We start from the raw sequence: 21,337 nt of genomic DNA, 5'->3' as shown, positions 1-21,337 counted from the left end.
ATTCGTAGGAGCTGTTCATTATTGTGAGTAGTTTAGTTTTCATTTTTCACCTCAGTGCAAAGAGATAGCTTGAACTTTATTTTAGTACAATGTTTACATTCAGTTTATATGCTTGACCTCTTCAGTAATTGTTTGTCTTGTTATTCTCGTTATTGCTTAAAACGGTGATACCGCGGCTTTTATAATTGTCTAACCGTTGAACTCGAACTTAAATCGTCCGAAAAGCTCGACAGAGCGTTAATGGTGGCTTAAGTGAAATCAATAAATCGTTATGTTTTTATTGTTTTTTTGTGAACTGGACTAGTGGTGGTGATTTGGAACTGTATTTGGTTGATTGAATGAGGTTAGGTGGCTGTGGTGGAGTGTTGGACCGATGAGGGTCGAGTGGGGGGGAGTGAAGCTCGTAGGCGAAATGGCGTCGCCTGTCACTTTGTTCTTTTGTAATTGTCAGCTTGAATGGTTTGTAGTGATGGGGTCGTGTAGGGTGTGTGAGGGCGATAGATGAGAGCTGTCGAAGCTCCATTAATGGCGGCCAGAAAATCTCCAGTCTATGATTTTGGATCTAGATGTTGTATGTTGGGTTTTTTGTTTTGACCGGGTGATTGGGGTTTCGATGGGTGTTATGGGGTCTTTGTTAAAGCTTGGGAAAAGCTTGTAACAAGCATTAATGGCGGTCACGATTTTTGTGTTAGATCTAGATTGATGAAGAGTTGGATTTAAATGATTTTAGGATTTTGGCTTTTGTAAAAGTGGTTTGGGTTGTTATGGGGAGTCGAACCGACTTGAGGAGGAGATGAAGGGTGGTGGCTGGCGGCGAAGTTGAAAGCCGGTGGAGGAGCTTTGGAGGAAGAGGATGCATCAGAAGATCAGAAGTTGTGGTTGGGCCTTGGGCCGAATCCACTTGTTATTTGGGCCATAACCTAGTTTTGTTCTTTGGGCCAATTTCTATTTGCTTTGCTTGGGCCCGATTTTGGTTTATTTGGGGACCAGTTTAGGTTAAGTTTTCTTGGGCCAGTTTCTATGAGTTTGTTTTCGGGCCGAACTCAGTTGTATTTTGGGCCGAACCCATTTGTATTTTTGGACCAGTTTAATTAAGTTTTGTTTAGGCCTTCTCCAATTAGTTTTTGGGCCAGTTCAATATGCGTTTTTGGGCCCGTTTCTAATATTGTTTGGGGCCAGTCCATTGGACTTAAAATAGATCTATTTGGGTTTTCCAATGTTTAAACTTTCGGGTTCTAAGGTTTGGGCTTGGCCAGTTGGGTCCGAACCATGACCTTGGTCATGAGCCCATGAGCCATGCACTTTGACCTTAGCCATGAACCATGGCTATGACCCTGGACCTGTCGAACACGAAAATGACAGTTTGACTTTGACAATGATGAGTTGACTTTGACCGTTGACTTTGACCAGGACAGTTTGACTTTGACCAGGACAGTTTGACTTTGACTTTGACTATGACATGTTGAGTTTGACTTTGACCATGATATGTTGACTTTGACCAGGCCATGTTGACTTTGACTTTGACCATGACCTGTTGACTTTGACCGTTGACCTTTGACCGTTGACTTTGACTGTGGAATGTTGACTTTTCTAGTTTTTCACATATTTGATTATATAAAATATTGTCAATATTATATAACTTGGTTGGTCATTATCTAATTTAGATTTGACGTGAGTAGTGTGTAAAGCATATATATATTGGGCTTTGATTGTGGACTGTGGACTGTTTATTTGTGCTACGTTTTATGTGTATATTATATGGACACATATAGTAATAAAATGCTGTGGAAGCTTGTATAATTTGGTGGTCATTATCTAAGAAAGATTTGACCTTGATGTTGTGTATTTTTGACACGTGACGATATTGAGATGTTAGGAGACATTATATTCCTAATACGTTATAATAAAAATGTATGTGATGCGTTGAAGCATTGTGACATGAGATAATATGCTGGGATATTTATATTAATGCAATATCTTGGAGAAATGTATATACACTCCATTATTTTATATGTGAGATACTAATATAGTATTGGTGAATATTTGCCCACGGGAGTGTGGTGTAGTGCAATAATATATTGGCACGTGAAAGTATGAAAGTGATTATGAGATATAATTGAGATATGTCTAAATATCATGGCTTAGTGCAATAAGGTAATTGACCTGCACGTGATACAGTGGATTTATTATGAGTCATTAATGTATGACACTTGAATAAATTACGTAACGAAAATCCTAGAACCTGACTACCACAACTCATGTGATTGGCCCTTCTGGCGTTTCAGTTAATCTGAATGGCCTTCGGCGACCTTCCGGCGTTTCATAAAGCTGAATGGCCCTCCTGGCATAGCCGAATAGTGGCTTGATTATTCCGTTCGCAAAATAGAACGATGATGCGCAATATTTTATGCCGAATAGTGGCAGTGCTTACATAGATTTGGCTTCCGTGTGAGGATTTACCTAGTGTCGCGCATCCCGCCGGGGGGTTACGCACGGAGTGGCTCATTATGTAAGGGAGGCATGTGGATGTACATGTTCGGGCGTTGGGTTCTGCGATTGTGGTAGCCAGGGAAACTAGGTAAAGACAAAGATAATGGCGTGATTTTAGGGACACGCAAAGAAAACCTTAATTAATATAATTATGGTAATATGTTTGTTAATGATGTATATGTAGATAGATGATTATATATGGTTTTGCGTAAGGGTGGGTCAAACTAATTACTTGGGCGAGACGACCCACTCGTGATTGAGCATGAAATGAGGTACGTATATAATATGTTTGTTTGGTTATTTGTTTAGTTGAACCTAAGGTGCCTCGATGGAGGAACTACATGCCTTATTTATTATGTGTATAGTTTGTTGTGTGGTTAGTGGGAAGTTAAGGCGCCTCAGTGGAGGAACTACCTGCCTTAATTATTATACTTAAGGATGTTATATTAGTCGTTGAAAGATAAGGCGCCCCGGTGGAGGAACTAACTGCCTTGTGGATTGTGTTTATATTTGTATAAGTATATGTTGTTTTTAGGGCTACTCACACCAGCATTGTTTATAATGCTGACCCGATTTGCATGTTTGCTTTATCGGGTGTGTTCATTAAATGAACATAGTTGATAAGTCTTGACAGTTTAGTGTTGAAGAAGATCGGTTCTTTGCTTGTGGTTTTGCGTTAGCATTGCATCCTCCTCGTGATAAGTTTTGTTTTCCTTTGAGGTGATATAGATTTTCAGTTGAGATAAGGTTATTTGCATTTTCATTTGTAAATTGTTTTGGTAATGAAGATGACTGTTGTTTAAGTTTAAAATTTTTATTGGTTTTAATTATCCGCATATTTTAAAACCTGTTTATGGGTTTTGGGAGTGGAGAGTCGTCACACCTCGAAATCGAAGAGTCGGGGGACAAATAATGTTTTTCAATCGGAAAATTCGGGGTGTAATGAGCCCTAAGATGATCGGTACAGAGTCATTAGCGACTTCCGTATCGAGGATAACAAAATCAGCAGGATAGTAAAAATCCTGAAGCTTAACAAGCACGTTTTCCACTACACCCTTAGGATACTTAATTGACATGTCCGCTAATTGCAACGTTATTTTTGTAGGTTGCATTTCCTGTAGACCTATTTGTTTATACAAGTAATACGGGAGTAAGTTAACACTTCGCCCCGTGTCTAATAAAGCGGTCGTCGTGTGGGAATCTCCTAAGGTGCATTTTACAGTAGGACGACCAGGGTCCTTGTATTTAACAATTCCATTATTTTCGGATAAAGTTGGGAATTGTTCAGTTAGAAAGGCATCTTTAGGTATGTTGGTCTTATGCCTAGTAGTGCACAACTCTTTAAGAAACTTAGCGTGGTTAGGGAGCTTTTTAATAGCTTCGAGAAAAGGAAGGTTTATCGTTAGATTCTTGAAAACGTTCCTAATCTCCTCAAAGTTTGTATCCCTGGTTATCATGGCTAACTTCTGAGGGAATGGTGGTTTCACTCTATATTTAGCGTATGCTTCGACTTGATGTGTTACCTTGGCTTTCTGTTTCTTAGTTTGTTGTTTAACTGGTACCTCTACAGTGGTAGGCTCTTCGAGTTTCTCTTTCGGTATCTAGTTTGATATCCGGTGTAGGATCACGGGGTAACTATATGCATAGTTCTTGTGTTATCAACCACTCTTCCGAGGCGGAGAGTGGTGATGGCATTAAGGTCACCTACGATTGTAGTTTCAAGATTACTAGTATTATTGTTTACCTCAAAGGTGTTTGCTTTGTTTTAGGGTTTGGTATCGCTTTGTCCCGAAACACGCTTTTGGTTGGAAACTTTCTCTTGGGCTAACCTTGTTGTATGCCCCGATTTATGGATTGTAAGATCTGTTGGTTTGATTGAGTCATTGATTGGAAAAGTTGTTGGGTAACCTTGTATAAAGGCGCCTATACGATCCGGATGTGATGGTGTAGTAGTCACGCAATGGTGCGACCGAACTATCTCACGTTGATTATTTATGGGTGGGTTGTGATAGTTACTATTGTTAACCAAACGATACCTACCTCTATTGGTATTATAACTATTATAATTACCCGACCTTGTGCTAAACCTTGTCGTGGTTTAAGCTTGGTTGTTATAATTATTATAATTTCCCTGACTTTGTCCCCTGTCTTTGCCTAGGTGGAGCTTGATTATAGTTGTTTGCTTGCCTAACATTTTGGTTATTAAACCCCGGAGGTGAAACTTGTTGATTGTTTAGCCAACTAAAGTTGGGATGTTGTCTCCATAGGGCATTAGGAATAGGATAGCTATTAATGGAGCAAACATTGTCTTGCTCTAATTGTTGTTGTTCATAGCGCAGAGGACAATAGGATTCAGGTGCTTTCGGGACTCAAACAGACATTACATGGGTTGGAGTTAACATTCATGACGGAATAGGCTTTTGTTGCACGTAAATAGCCTCAACCTTTTAGTTAGAGATTCGATTAAATTTTTAAGTTCTAGATCGGGTTTCATCTCAAACATACCGGCGGCCTTAATCTGTTGAAGAAGAACTAACGCAGGCGGGGATATCATCACTACCCCCAATTGTTATTACGTTTAGTTTGATCTTCTAAAATTTGTAAGCCTCCGAGGCTCCTTTACTTAGGAAACTACCCCATTCATTATGTCAAGGACTTCTTTATGGTGATGTTGAAGTCCTTTGAAAAGGAAACGAACTAACGTGTCTTTGCTAGGTTATGATGTGGACACTCTATAAGCGGATCGGTGAAACGATTCCAAGCCTCGAAAAATGATTCATGAGGACTTTGTCGGAAAAATGAATCTTGGAAAGCATCTCATCCGTCTTTAGGGGTGGGTAAAAATGTTCCATAAATAGCTGAACAAGTTTAGCCCACGAGTCCACAGAGTTAAGCGCTTGGGCAGTTAACCAAGACGCTGCCTTATCGGCTAAGGTGAAGAGAAATACCCTCAGTTTAATTTGTTTCGTACCAACCGTAGGATGATGGAATGTTGTAAGGACTTGTTCAATCCTACGCATGTGTTGATAAGGTTTTTCATGGTCTAAACCATGGAAAACGGGTAACAAATTAAATATGTTTGGGGGAATTCGAAAATCCCCCACTGGGTCTGCTAGAACGATACAAGATTTAGGGCTATCGCTCAAGGCTTTGTAAAAATCGGAGAGAGGAGTCTCTCTTTCTTTAGCCATTATGTCAGGTGTGGTTGGTGGAATAGTAGCTAGAGGTGTAGTGATTGGTATACTCGATAGATTTGTTTGTTGACGCTGACGGTTAATTACGCTCGGTGTTTTTCTCCCACTGCACCTTAATCTCATGCAAGTCTAAGTCTAAACACGACAACACTCCAAACAATCTTGATATTTTAGTATAAACCTCTAACTGGAGATGCGAGGTATGGAAGAAAGGAATACCTGATAGCGTCCTTGCTTCGCTTATGAATAGCGTCTTGTTTACGCGTGTTCAGTGTAAATAACAAGTTAGAACACTGAAAAACTTAAAAATCGGGTTCAAAACAAACCTCAGAAATCCGGAAAATTTAGCTTAGGGCGCGGGTGCGCTCACTTAGGGCGCGGTCGCGCTCCATGTAACTTGAAATTCCAGTGTTTTAGGGCGGGTCGCGCTCAAGATGGGGGCGGGTCGCGCTCAAGGTTCCAGGCTTTTGGGCGCAGGTGCGCTCGGATAGGACGCGGTCGCGCTCCGTGTATATTTCTGCGGAACTTTTCAATGCTGAAACGGACAACCACAGTATGAATCAAACAAGGGTGGGTGGCTTTAATGGGACTTAAAAATGACTAATTATACTATGAAAACAATGCTAAAGTGAAACTAAGATGGCAGCGGCGCCATTTGATAAACATAAAATTGGTAGTTTACCTACGATTGTGAACAATGAAACTCAAAACGTAAGTAAACTAAAACTATTTACGTGTCTATATTTATCAAAGTTTCTACTCTCAATTCTATCGAAATAGAGTGGAGTAATAAATTCGTTCCACTCCTAGTTCTCTAGCATGGAATGTTTTCTAATCTAATTAATCGGTCTTAAGTCTAATGAGAGATTTACGAAGGGTGTTATACTACGATACAATATGAAATTGATTATGTTGAATTTAAACTACACGAATGCTATGGAAATATGATTGTTTTTGAATCTAGATAAAGGATTAGAGGGGAATTGAATCCACCTCGAATCCAATTTAATAACTTAGCATAGATTCTTGTATCTCGATTCTTACGTTCTTACGGCAAGAATTTCGAGTTCTAATCCCTAGTGTTCATGGCATTTCTACCAAATAGTAACTAGCATGTGAGGTCGTCCACCCATTCTCATGGCGAATCACGACCTTCTAGAGTGGAATAGATTCTACAATGCTTCTACACTATACCACTAAGTTTTCATCAAAGCTTCATCAACCCCTCTAATGGAGGTTTTAGCCTTGAGTCATCAACCCATCATTTCCCATTGAATTATAACTACTTATCATATTAAAATTCTAACTTAACTAATTTAACTAACAATGCTTCAATCTACTTAAACTACGAAATGATAATCAACAAGAATTAAAACTAGATCTATAAATTGACATAACAAAAATCGAAATTGACAGAAATAACTATTTTATTTATCTAATCAATCAAGAACAATGATTCAAAGACTTAATCTAAAACAAGAATTGGAAATGGAACTTAAACTTAATTACTCTACTGAAAACTAGATCTAGAGTTCTATATAGTTTTAGGTCTAACTAGCTACCATTAACGAAGAGTTCAGCTTTGGTTTTTATACTTTCAGATCCAAAAATCGTGCATGGGCTTGGAACCATATTTTGGGCCAGAGAATCAGGCCCAAAACCCAATTCTTTCAGTCCAAAAAGGCCTCTTCAGCTGCAGTTGGCTTCAATAGACTTTTTGTCTACTTATGCTCCTCTGATTGGATCAAGGCTTAGACCATTGGAAAGCTCTTTCCGAGCCGGTCGTTTTGACATAAGGTAGGCCCTATTCCGAGGTCTGAGTCCAAAGATACGGCCTTCAAAAGTTCTGCTGACTTGTGTGTTGTTTCTGCCCGCGTCGACTTTTCAGCTTTTGACCGGGCTTTAGAAAGGCTTTGTCTTCTTGAATCTTGGCCTTTAATCACGGAACTCCTTAGTAACCGACCTTTGCTCCTTTATCTCGCTAAAGTGGCACATTTCTGCACATAATGGACTTTGAAACCTGAAATGCATAAAAACACGTAATCAGTGTTAACTCTTAATTATTACTCACATAATTGGTCTAAAAGTATGACTGTTACAGGGTTAAAACTACAGTTTTGGGCTCTTATCACTAATCAACCTAGACTAACACCATGCGAGAAAATCATTTCATGTCTAGCTTATCTATCCATCCAGACATTCTATTAAGTTCAATCCACAAAAAATTAAAAATAAAATAAACAAAAGGGGAAAGTAGTTAGGTTCAGTAGATCGTAAAGCGACAAAATCCAATATAGTACAGAATAAAATACAAGTACGGTAAATAAAGCGCTACTAGTTCAAATGGCAGAACCTCAAATATATTCCAGGGTATATATTGAAGTAAGTGAATATACACAAACGAAAAAATATTGCAGTAATTCCAAACTCAACATGCACTAATCCAAAGAAAATACCCGGAAGCTCAAGAACCTCAAGAACGGATAGATAAGATCAAACATGACAATTGCCAATCCTCAATACAACTACAAATAGACATTCAATCACACTTGAAATGTTTTAAGTACACTGCCACCAATATTCCACCTGGTAGCTTGATTCAAGCTAAATAGACTCTCTTGGTGAGAAAAAAAAATACCTCTCAATATGGAATAAAGTTACTCAGCTCCTTAATTCTTATAGCTAGCATTACCATTTCAAAAAAATATATAAAATAGAAAATGAAACTTATATCAAAACAATTAAGAATGGGTGACATGCATTCATTCAAGGAACTTAGCCCTATGGACTATTTAACAAGCAAGCTTACAAAGAAAATGCAACATTTGACACCCTTCTAAGTTCTAACAGATGAAGGTCAATGAAGGCATGAATGAATAAATATGATTTAATTATATAGAACCCGGTACCTTAGACAAATAGCAGTGATGATCATCAGATTGGAGGACACTTATACTTGAACTATACATACTCTAAGTACATTAACTTCTCTGGAGTCTCCAACAAAATGGACAACACATGAAAATATATAGGTCTAAGGTCGCTTGGTCAGCGAAAGAACTATAGATTTGAATTACAATATTATTGACTAAATGACAAGGAACGAAAAAAAAATCAGAAATGCCCTTAAAGCGTGCATTGATAGAAACAAAGGTACACATTCATCCTTTCATAGATGTATACAGGAAGTATAAGGCCAAACTTGGCTAGAGCTAGCGATAATGACAATTTAACAAAAATGCTTCAACAAGAATGAAAGAACTTGCCTTAGAGAACTTTATCAGGAACAATACCGAACAAAGCCGCTCGTTTCTACAAAACTCCATTAATTTGAAACAAGAAAAAATGGAAAAAAAAAAGGTCAACATGCTGTCAACTATGGCCAACCCAGCACCTAAAACCACATCCATAATCAACTTCTGAAATCCCATTACAAATGCTAAATCATTAACTAAAGGGGACTACACCTTAGTATGCCCAAAAATGTCAAGGCCTTAAGTCTCGACATACACCGACCCACAACAAATGACGACCAATTGATAGTACTAAATCACTAGTTATGAACATTTCAGTTGTTCCAGAGGATGCTCACTGAAATCACAAAGATAACGGTGAAAACGGTTCATAAAACGGATTTGAAATGACAAAAACAAGATTTAGTCCATATGACACCAAAATTATACCGCCCCGACTCGCCTCTATGATTTGTTTCGCATACGTATTCAGATCTTCCAACATAGTTGCAGTCCTAATACTGTTGTTGAAATAATCATAGCAAAGCATAAATAATCTACCAAAAACCACAAAAATAGTTCTACACAATTCTAAATGCATCATAAACTCTATTAGTGAGATTGTTTATTATACATGGTTATAAAAATCAGCACTATGCATGAACTAAAGTCCAACAAAATCAAATGTAATATAACACAAAGAAAGCATGATTAACTATTGAGTTAATCATTGATGGAGTAGCCCAAGTTCCTGTGGAACTAGTTGAACAAGGGATTAAGTACTGGGATGAGAACTTGGTGGGTTATTTTATGGATAAAAGGTTGTCTTTCCTCATGGTAAAGGATGTGCTAGAGAAACGGTGGAAATTGAAAGGGTCGATTGATATTACTACCGATAAAGATCTGTTTTACATGAGTTTTATGAGTTCTGAAGATCGGCAAATGGTCTTGGAAAGTGGACCAGTGTTCATTGTGGGTAGGGTGTTTGTTATAAAGCCATGGTCAGTGGAGGCTGATAACTTTAGAAACGAGGTGGCCACTATTCCGGTTTGGGTAAAACTGTTGGACGTACCAAAGGAGATGTGGACCTTTGAAGGTCTATCATATCTCGCGAGTTTGACTGGAGGGACTCCAAAGTTCATGGATGATGCGATTGCTAAATGCAAAAGATTATCCTTTGCTCGATTTTGTGTAGAATTCCCTGTCAATCACAGTTATAAAGAATCTATCAAGATTAAAGCGGGAGCTCGAGAAATTGTCATCCCTCTAGAGTACCCATGGAAGCCGATCTCCTGTGAAAAATGTAACTGTTTTGGGCATGTCACAAATCAGTGTGGAGTAAGGACCACGAGGGTGTGGACACGAAGGCAAACTGGGCAAACTAATGGTACAAGAGCTAGTAGAGAAGAGCCAACACAGAGGGTCACAGTGGGCACAGTTACTAAGCCGTAAGAAGGGAACACTAGTGAACAGGGGGCAGTAGAAGGAGGATTACCAATTGTTAGTGTAGTTGAATCACACGAGAGTAGGCATCAAGTAGTTAGTGCTGGGGCATGTAGTGAACTCGAGGTGTTGAGGTCAAGTAGGAGTGAGCAATCACTGCGAGCATCGGAGGAACAGGATCATGAAGGGGTGGGTAACCATGGAGGTACTAGTATCCAACTTGTATCACCTGGAAGAGTCGAATGCTCCTTCCCAGAGAATACTACAAACCCAGAGGAACTAGCACTTGTTGTAGTGCAAACACCCCCTCTCCCGCTAAGCAGAACTGAACATCCGGCAGCTAGTGAGTTTATAGATGCGAGAAATATCTTTGAGGAGATGGCTGATATGGAAGATGATGACTTATCAAATGCAGAACCTGAGTTGTTCAGTGATAGCCAACCCACGCCAAATCCGCTGAGTAGGATTATAGTAAGTTCATTAGTCCAAACTCGAGCACAAAAGAAAAAGAACACTGAACAGCAAACAGCCTCTGGGAAGAGAGGTAGGGCCAGGGCCAAAGGTCGTGGTAAACGACGAGGTCACTAAACAATTTTTTTTTTCCAATGATAAGAGTGTGTAGTTGGAATGTGAGGGGGTTAAATGATACCACAAAAGTGAGGAATTTGAATAGGTTCCTTAAGGATAACAGGATCAGTTGCATGGGTCTTTTGGAAACGAAGGTAAAGATGGAGAAGTATATCAATATTGCAGGTCTGGTTTGACCATCTTGGGCAGACGTATATAATTACTCGAGTGATAAACATGGAAGAATATGGCTTACATGGGATACTAGTATTTTGAATGTATAGAGAGAAGTGAAAGGAGCACAGTTCATCCACTGCAAGGTCACCAGTTTACAACATGGGTTTTGTTTCTCCTTAACTGTTATCTATGCGAGTAACAAAAGTCAAGATAGACTTCTTTTGTGGGAAGAGTTGAAGGCGATAAGTGTGGGAACCCAAGGACCTTGGTGTGTGATGGGAGACTTTAATAATGTTCTCTTTTCTTTTGAGAGGGTAGGCGACAAAGCTGTTCACTCGAGGGAAACTCTGCCTTTTGCAAGCTGCCTAAATGTAGCAGGTCTGTTTGATCATGCAGCCTCCGGTAGCTTTTATACATGGAATAGTGGTGGCGATAACATCAGGAAGTGGTCAAAGATCGATAGATGTCTGATAAGTGCTACTTGGACTTCTATTCCTTTAGCAACAAAGGTTGAGTTTCTCACGCAAGGTCTTTCTGATCATTGCCCGGTGGTTATGACCTTTTTGGTGGTAGATAGAAGGCATCCTCCTTTTCGATTCTGTAATGTTTGGACTTTGCACCAGGATTTTGTGCCTACTGTTAAAATAAGCTGGGATATAGCTTATCATGGGAGCCCTCCTTTCATGTTATCACGAAAGCTCAAGAGTTTAAAAGGTTTGTTGAAGAGTTGGGCAAGATCTTTTCGAAATGATACACAGAGGCTAGTGGCAGAAACAAGTACAGAATTGAGAGAGATTCAAGAAAGGCTAAACCAAAGCCCTCTAAATATTTCTCTTAGTGCACAGGAGTACAGTTTAAGGGAGAAGTTGTGTCTCTTAATTAAACTGGAGGAAGCAAAGCTGTACCATAAAATTGATATTGACTGGCTAAGCTTTGGGGACAAGTGTAGTGCATTTTTCTTCAATACTTTAAAGGAGAAATAGACCAGAAACCATGTATGGAGTATCACTGATGCGCAAAGTACTAGTAGAGAAGAAAAAAATCCAGTGGCAAAAGCGTTCATAGAATATTACAAGGATTTGCTTGGGGTGACTTCTTCGGCATACTATGATACTGATTTTCTGAATGGTGTACAAGTGGCTGAGGTAAATCATGGTACTAGCCAGTTCTTAGTTGCCCCGATTAGTGATACGAAGATCAAGGAAGCACTCTTTGAAATGGAGGATAATAAGGCCCCAGGTCCGGATGGATTTAGTACTTGTTTTTTCAAGAAAAGGTTGGGATACTGTTGGAGAGGATTTCATTAAAGCTATAAAGTACATCTTTAGCCATAAGCAGATTATAGGAGGTATAAACTCTACATTTTTTAGTATGATTCCTAAAATTAAAAATGCCACTCATGTTTCTTCCTTTAGGCCTATTGCATGTTGTAACATTGTGTATAAATGCATCTCCAAAGTACTAACAGATAGGATGAAGAGCTGTATTTCATCGTTGGTTTCATGCTCCGAATCTTCTTTTGTTCCTGGACGATCTATTTAGGATAACCTTCTTTTGCCGTATTAGCTTCTGAGAGGGTACTCAAGGAAGAATGGGCAGAAAAGATGAGCGATAAAGCTGGACATCCAGAAAGCCTATGATTCAGTTTCTTGGCAAGAACTTGAAGCTATGCTTTACAAGTTAAAGTTCCCTAAATTATTCATTGAATGGCTCCAGATGTGCTATGCTTCTCCGTTCTACTCGGTGATGGTGAATGGGTCGCCAGAAGGATACTTTCAAAGGAAAATAGGGCTTAGACAGGGGGACCCTGTGTCACCATACCTCTTTGTGCTTGTTATGAAAATCCTGAGTGCGCTTTTGCTTCAGGGACTACAGTTGAAAAGAATTTCAGCCCACTCAAAGTGTAAGAAGCTGGCCATATCTCACCTTTGCTTTGCGGGTGATGTACTCTTATTTTGTAAAGGTAACATGGAATCCATTATGGCTATCAAGGACATCTTGCTATCGTTCTCTAAATCTACAGGGCTCCATCTCAGTAATGCGAAGACGACTCTCCTGACTGGGAGTATTACTGAAGTGGAAGGGCTAGAACTAGCAGCGGCTATGAACATCTCTCTGGTAACCCCACCAGTAACATATTTGGGATTACCTCTCACAGCTTCTAGACGTGGAATAAGAGAATGTCTGCCACTCATAGAGAAGATTACCGGTAGAATCTCAAACTGGAAGAATAAGGATTTGAATAGAGCGGGTAGAGTGCAGCTTGTGAAGTCGGTACTCTTTTCATTCCAAACCTATTGGGCAGCTACATTTGTTCTTCCGAGAACAGTTCTTGACAAAGTGGCGAAGATATGCAACAGATTCATCTAGGCAGGACTGAGCATGGAACGGAAAATGCACCATGCAAGCCATTTTACTCTCAGACTCGATAAAGAATAGGGAGGCCTTGGATTGGTGGATTCACATGTTTGGAACAAAGCTGCCTACTGTGGATTGGTGGTGAAATTGGCCCAAAAGGTTGATTGTTTATGGGTAAAGTGGGCTTGGGACAATCACATCAAACGAAAGCATTTTTGGACCATGAAAGCTCCAAATGACTGTTCATGGGTGTGGAGAGGGATCATGAAGAACTGAGAAACCACATGGAAGTATCTCAGACATATCATAGCAAATGGTAGTGGTACTAGTTTCTGGCATGACCCTTGGTGCTCTGGTCCCCTTTTTTTGAATTCTCTTGCTAAATCAGTCCTTGCGGAGGTAGTGCCGTTTGAGGCGCCAGTTAGTTCAGTGATTGAGAATGGGTGCTAGGGAAGGCGTATCATGGATCTTCCTGAATGTGAAGTGAAGGAGTGGATTATGAACACGGAGATTAACTCATATTTATCAGAAGACCAAGTAGTTTGGACCTCATCGAGTTCAGGAAAGTTTTCAGTTTCATCAGCCTATGCTGGCCTCAAGCAGGTAAGAAGTAAAGTAAAGTTGTATAAGATTGTGTGGGGAAAGTTTTCTGTGCCGAAGCACTCGTTCACTGTATGGCAATTGTTCTCAAACTCATTTTCGACCCAGAACAGACTACAAGGGAAGAAAGTGATCAGAACCTTGAGATGTTGTTTATGTGATATGCAGGAAGAGAGTTCATCACACCTTTTCTTTGATTGTTCATTCTCGAAATTGGTGTGGCAAAGTTTCAAAGAAGCGATGGGATTACCTGGGAGAGTGCGCAACTCACATGATGAATGGTACTACATTATAAGCATATGTAGGCCTAATTCTATGGCGTCTGAAGTGTTGAGGGCATTAACATGTGCGGCTGTTCGAGCCATCTGGACCGAGAGGAATTGGAGGCTGAAGAGGAAGCGATTCTTCACATCACTGATCACGATCGGTTGTAAAGCCGACCAAGATGAAAGTCTACTTGGGGAAATCACTTGACGAGGTAAAGGATGATATAGCTACTCGTACTGTCCTAGTACAGCTAGGAATCAGTGTGAATTTCCAGCAATGAAATGAACAGTGGGTCAAGTGGAAGGCAGCTGACGCGGACATGTTGACTCTTAACACAAATGGTTCATTGAAAAATGGAAGTGCAGGCTATGGAGGAGCACTAAGGGATCGGAATGGAGATATGATCATGGCGTTTAGTGGGAACTCTTCACGAGGCTCAGTCATTCATCAAGAGTTACTCGAGATTCTTAAAGGCTTAGAAGGTGTGACAACAAGGCAGTTAAAGAGAGTACAAGTGCAGTCTGACTCACATAAAGCGATTCAGGTATTGAACAAAAAGGAAGCACCTCCATGGTATGTGAGGAATCTTGTTGCTCAAATTGAGGCTGAGCAAGCGAAATGTGAAGAGGCCATTTTTCAACATGTCCTCAGGGAACCAAATCAGGTGGCAGATTACTTGTCTAGAATTAGTAGCAACTGTAGTACTCATAGAAATGCTTGTTGTAATCAATGTATGTACTTCATCTCCCCTATGGATCAAAAACTTAGTGAACTGATCAAAGGGGATAAAGAAGGTAAGATGTATAACTTGCATTTTTTTAATTGAATTAATAAAGGTTGGGGTCCCCTAAACCCCTAGTTGTTTTTTTTAAAAAAAGTATTGAGTTAAATCCCTTGCATGCTCGTAACACGGTGGAAATAAAGAGGAGGAAACACCTACCTCAACCTTGAGCAACCAATGAGCTATACAACAAATAGCAACTAATCCACTCCAAAACCAACAAGGTGATGAGGAAATTTAAGAACTCCAGTCTCATTTCACAGCAAACTAAAACCAAACAGTCCATATGCAGAAATTCTAACATGCACAGAAACAAGAAAAGCATGAATTAATTAAACACCAATTTAAAAAATCAGAAACTTGACCTTAGATAGATATTGCTTGGATAATTAAGACTAAAATCTTCATTTCCTACAGATATAACGAACAAACAATCAATTTCCAAATCCCAACAAGAAAACTAAGTTGTAAAATATCAACACCCCCCCCCCCCCCCCAAACAAATTTCTATCCTTCCAATATATTTAGGAGGCAAGTTTGAATTGAACTTACCATGAAAAAAATCAATCATAAACAATTCAACAAAGTAGACATGGATTAGTCATTATTCTATCTTTTATACACTAGCAGTAGCCACATATATCTTAATCATCCTCACATGCTTGTAAAGTTAATTTATACAGACATTCCAAGATGCACACAAATATAGCACTTATGAATTTTCCCAAATCTGTTTTTGTTAGTAAAAGATCGAACAATTAAAAATAACAAACTGATCTGACAATAAAATTTCACACCTTTAATACTGATTTAACCTACGATTTGATTCTAATCACAAAAAATGAAAATTCAGCTACATAATAACTTGAAACAAAAAGAAAATTAAATTTACTTGGAAGCAGAAGCAGATTCTGTTAGAAAAATGGTTGTAATTATGAAATTCGGCAACGCCATTTTTCTTCTCTTCTCTCTCTCTCTGTAGAAAACCCCAAAGTCTTAAACCGTACCAACATAAGAACATCAATTCAAAGACAAAATCTTAAACCGTACCCTAATTACATTGAAAGAGAGAAGGAGAGAAAGATATATATATATATATATATATATATCAAACAAATTAACTAGCAATAATCTAGTAAAGATCAATAGGATAAAAGGAAATTCGATACCTTTCATGCACACACAGATTTATAATGAACCCTAGAAATTAATCGACGCGTTGAAGAGTGGGGGACAAAGAGGGTTTGATGTTCTAGGGTTAATGTTTTGTGGTGTTCAAATTTTGAAAGTGCGAAAAACCTAGGGTTTTTTTGTGACGAAGAGGAGAGAGACAGGAATATTTTTGGAGTGGGATACATCAAACATTTCACTGCCGAAATTTCGATGTGTCGGTCTCATGAAGCATCGAAAACACTACACTCAAAGTTTTCACCTAAGCGACACAACAACTTGTGTTGCAGTGTCGGTTTGAGTAGAACTGACACAATTGAAGAACTTGTAGTATCTGTTTTCAATGAAGTGACACAACAAACCTGATTCTAATACAAACAAACCTCAAACCGACACAAAAAGTTGATATTTCGGTTTCCCACATACCCGACACACCAAAAACCGACACAAAAACCCCCTTTTAGTAGTGCTTAAGGATGCATTCCCATGATATAAGAATGGAAATGAATGCATCGAGAAAACACGATGAGGCGTTTATAGTCAAGACTATATGTGGGGTCATTTTAAGTCAGATTCCCCAAGACTATGCATAAGATGGATGATATGTTGTTAACTATATATTAATAGTCTAAACAGTTGGGGATCAATATAGAAAAACATATTAAAGCATATACCCCCAAACATAATGAAATGATGTATTTGGAGTGTAAGATGTAGAATGATAAGAGAAAGCTTATATAACCGATTATGGAATGTACGCAATAACCCGTCATATTTGAATTGTCCAAGAGAGTATGAGTGTAGTAGTAGTTGTCCTTCATGAAACTCAGATATTTGAAATAGGACATACCCGACTTCTTAACTACTGGAATGATAGGCTCTTGAGTTTGTATGTTGGACAAAGTCTCTTTACTGGGAAGGTTGAGAAAATTATGAAAGACCTTTGAGACAATTGGCTCAAGTGCAAATTGGAGGTTTCTTTGAAATGGTTTAGTGGTGCACTCCCCATAAATTGGCGGATTTTTTTATGAATGGAGAGGTTGGCTTTCAAGAGGTGTTAAATTGGGATGGTGATGGTTGGTGGTGGTTCTTCACATGATCTCGTGGACTCAGAGAATTCTTCATCTTGTTTTGGCATATCCATAAAATTATGGTTCATATCTGCAGTAGTAAGGATGTCACAAATTTGTTCCATCGATAAGTCTTTAACGGCCAAACTAAATTGATCGAGATCCACTTTCCACCCTAGATTTTATTTCCTCATTCTCGGGCACTTGATTTTCTTTGGCCTCTTTGTCATTATCCAAGTGTGTCGAGTCTAACACATGTTCTAGAATTTCTTCTGCCAGAGTTTTCTCATGCATATAGTCATCATCATAAGAGCTAGAATTCACACGATAGTCAGGCGGATGGTGATAGGGCTTTAATTGGTCAGCAATCGACTTTGTTATAGTAACACCTTGTTTCACGTTTCAGTTGGGTTTTGGACTGGTGAAAAGAATATTATTCTTAGATGTGGCATCATTTGAACCGTATTAGAGAAAACATAAGGTCGTTGCTATTTGCTAAATTAGTATTGTTTGCTTAGACATTACCTGGTAAAGTTGGTCTGTGATAGATGGTGGAGTGGGATATGAATTTGACATAGATGGTGATGTGAATTGTAATGGACTTTTGGTGAAACCGCACTCTGACTAACCAGGTGGATATATGAATGGTGGTTGACTATTTGTGGTGGAACTCCATGAATTGTTTGTATGATTAGAAAACTCTTGAGTGCATTTGGTACTAGGGAAGTTTGCAAATTGAGGTTCATAATTGTAAGAATTTCCCATTGTAGGCTCGAACTCGGTATATGAAGGGCATTGAGACGCCCAATGATAAGGACTCCACAACAAGAACAAGGTTATGGGTTTGCATTGTAATTCCGTGACAGTTGCGATGCATATTGATAAGCCATGAATGCTTAAATAGTGATGATGCGCAAATAGTAGAAATTCATTTGTTTTGAATTTGTATATAAATTTTTTGAAAGTCTGTAGATTACTATGCCCTATTCGAAACGAACAGTTTGGCGCAAAACTAGGTAGGATCTACTACATGTCTCAGAAGAGTAAAATAATCACTTCACCAAGTGGTGTGCTACCAAGAAACTCACTCACAGTGAATCTGGGGGAGGGGAGTGAGGAACGTAGTTGGTCCACCGGAATCCGGTAATTATCTACTCTAAATCCTTGTGGCTATGAATTTGTCATTTCCTAGAGGAGCGTGACTACATTAGGCTTTAGTTGATTGATTTTAATTTTTGTTTTGTTTGGACCTCAAGTAGAAAGCAACGTCCATTTACTACATTGGGTCATGACTCCCAATGGTTATTATTTTGGGTTGGGTTTAGCCTTATGCGTGAAATTTAAAAGATAATGCGGAATTTAAATCCAGGAATCAAGTAGGCATGCTTTGTAACACTCAAGGTATCCTCTTTCAGGGGCTTCGAGGAGGTTAAGGGATTACCTCTCAAGTTGTGCTTACACGTCGCTTGAGGTGGAGTCGACGTTGGTTGGCGCGTGATCTAAGAATCAGGCCCAATCGTTCAAACATTTAATTTTTAGTTACAAAAGCCTACTTAAAAACCCACAGACCGGGCCTAAATAATTATACAAATTTGCCTTCAAGGGCCCAGTATAGAAATGTAAATCTACTACTACTATAACTAATTAGATTTAACTAAAGAAAATCCTAATTAGAGTGTTGATTACCAAGTTGATTTGTAGTGTGCGAGCGTATGATTTACGACTTGCCTCGCATACTAAAACGGCCCAAGGTAATTAAAACTCTAATTCTTGGTAAGTTGCACAACTTCAACCAAGTGATTTCCCTATCCTAATATATAATATATAATAATAATTATAAGAATTATAAGAATAATTATTATTCTTATAATATATATATTAGGATATTATAAGAGTCCTTAGTTGGAACAACGAAGTGGAGGCAACCTAACCGAACGAAAACCTCACTGTTGTTGTTGACGTGGCAAGGCGGGTGCGGGCTTAGTGATGTGCGGTCGCAGTTTTGGTTTTGGCAAAAGATCTCCGGCTTTCGTCGATAGCTCCAGCTCCTTTCCATTTCTTCAACTATGGCCCTGGATTTGAAATAAAGTATATAGTAGAGAAGAACACAAAAATAAAATGACGAAAAATTGAAAAAGGAAAATGAGAGTGGAAGGATGCTTCCCTCCTTAGAGTGCTCAACCATTGATCCAAACTTGATCAATCCATGACGGCAGCGCCATTTTAATATGTTGAGTATGAGTGATGTTTTTGAGGTTCACCATGGAATGATAAGAAGAATGAATGGAGAGTTTTTAGAGAAGGAGAAAAGGTTGCTTCAATGGTTTTGATCTTTCTAAGTTACTACTTTGATTTGGTTTTGCAAGAAGAAGATGACATAACTTTAAATTAAGACTTGAATGAAAACAGTGAAATGAAATGTTGAGAGAAGAGTTGAAATGAAAGCAAGCATAAAGACTTGAGATGAAAAATTGAGTTGAATGAAGGGCTATTTGGCCAAAACCCCCCATTTTATGACATACATTTGTGTTTACCCCCCAAACTTTGAATCATCCCAAAAGACCCCCCACTTCGTCCCGACCCCATCCAGAAATCATCCATATTTACTCTATTACCTAAAGTACCCCTTAGGGGGTAAACATAAATGTAGGTCACCAATCTCTCAAAGCTAAACATACATTTGTGTATCATTGAGTATGTTGTCTTATCTCAACCTGGGTCTCTTTCGAGTAAAGAAGATTTGGGATTCTTTATTAGAGATCTATTTGCGAGGTTACAAGTTGGTGGGTTTGAGTTTAAGAAGAAAGATCTTGAATCTTTATTACAGTTACTCCAAAGAGGATGAGAAATCTACTAGTTTGGTTGCGAAAGAAGGTGATATGAGGTATCTAGTACATTTACTAGATTCCAATCATCATTCTTCGGTTCGCGAACAAGCTGTTGTGTCTGTTCTTGCTAATGCTAATGTGTTTTCGAGGAATTGTGTTTTTGAAGAAGGGGGTTTGGGCCCTCTGTTATGAATTCTTGAATCTGGTTCATTAGGATTGAAGGAGAAGGCGGCGATGGCGATTGAAGCTATTACTTCTGACCCGGAAAATGCTTGGGTTGTTTTTGCTTATGGTGGCCTTGGTGTTGCGATTTTGATTGATGCTTGTTGATCTGGTTCGCCTGTCACGCAGTCTCATGCGGTTGGTTCGATTAAAAATGTATCTTCAGTGGAGGAAATTAGAGTGGCATTGGCAGAAGAAGGCGGGGTAATTGTACTAGTCCAGTTAGTGGTTTCTAATAATAGTTCTACTCAAGAGAAATCAGCAAATTGTTTGTGGATTCTTGCTTCAACGAGTGAAGATTTTAGAAATTCAATCTTACAAGAAGGGGGATTGCAAAAGCTTTTGCATTTACTTCAAGAATCAGCGAATCCAGATAGGAATATGTTCTTCGCACAATTTACGCCCTTTCTGGGTCTACTCCAAGTCTGAAAATCTTGCAATCTTCAATCTCTTTTCTAGTCCAGCTCGCGGAACTAATCAAACATGGGAACATTACTACACAACAGATTTCAGCTTCAATACTATGTAATTTATCAATTAATGAGTCAACCAAGAGATTGATGTATGGTGTATGGGATCATTAGTGAAGATGTTGGAATTATCAAAACCAAAAGGGTTGCAAGAAACTACATCAAGAGCTCTAATTTCTTTGTTATTGATTCGATCGAATAGAAAAGAACTTGTTAGAGATAAAAAGAGTGTATTAAAGTTGGTCCAAATGTTGGATCCAAAAAATGAATTAGTTTGTAAGAATTTTTCGGTGTATATAGTCTCTGCAATTCTATCCGGAGGTAGTAATGGTTCTTGGAAAAAACTTGTTTCTGCCGGAGCTTTCCTTCATATGCAGAAGCTTCCAGATATCGAACTTCATTTCCTACATTTGTGTTTATCCCCCAAGGGTATTTTAGGCAATAGAGCAAATATGGATGATTTCTGA

At 38.9% G+C, this 21,337-nt stretch overlaps 1 protein-coding gene and 1 pseudogene across 1 annotated transcript; both read left to right on the top strand.

Annotated features, from left to right (window-relative positions):
* The first annotated feature begins 11,088 nt into the window (after nt 1-11,088).
* LOC147514368 (uncharacterized) lies at nt 11,089-12,087 on the top strand. Its single transcript, XM_086592568.1, has 2 exons — nt 11,089-11,118; nt 11,212-12,087. Exons 1-2 carry the CDS (start codon nt 11,089-11,091, stop codon nt 12,085-12,087), a joined length of 906 nt encoding a protein of 301 aa, XP_086448694.1.
* A 2,561-nt stretch (nt 12,088-14,648) lies between these two features.
* Nucleotides 14,649-21,337, top strand: LOC147514367 (uncharacterized; annotated as a pseudogene).

This window comes from Coptis chinensis, chromosome 2, assembly GCF_015680905.1.
Source record: "Coptis chinensis isolate HL-2020 chromosome 2, ASM1568090v1, whole genome shotgun sequence".
NCBI lineage: Eukaryota > Viridiplantae > Streptophyta > Magnoliopsida > Ranunculales > Ranunculaceae > Coptis > Coptis chinensis.
Note: the sequence above shows the minus strand (reverse complement) of the source record. Positions and strands in the feature narration are given on the sequence as shown.

Bases quoted from the DNA above. Each gene is read 5' to 3' on its own strand.
- LOC147514368 (XM_086592568.1), top strand. From the start codon at position 11,089: ATGGAGAAGTATATCAATATTGCAGGTCTG. The intron at 11,119-11,211 runs GTTTGACCATCT...TTGAATGTATAG, and splicing joins ATATCAATATTGCAGGTCTG to AGAGAAGTGAAAGGAGCACA.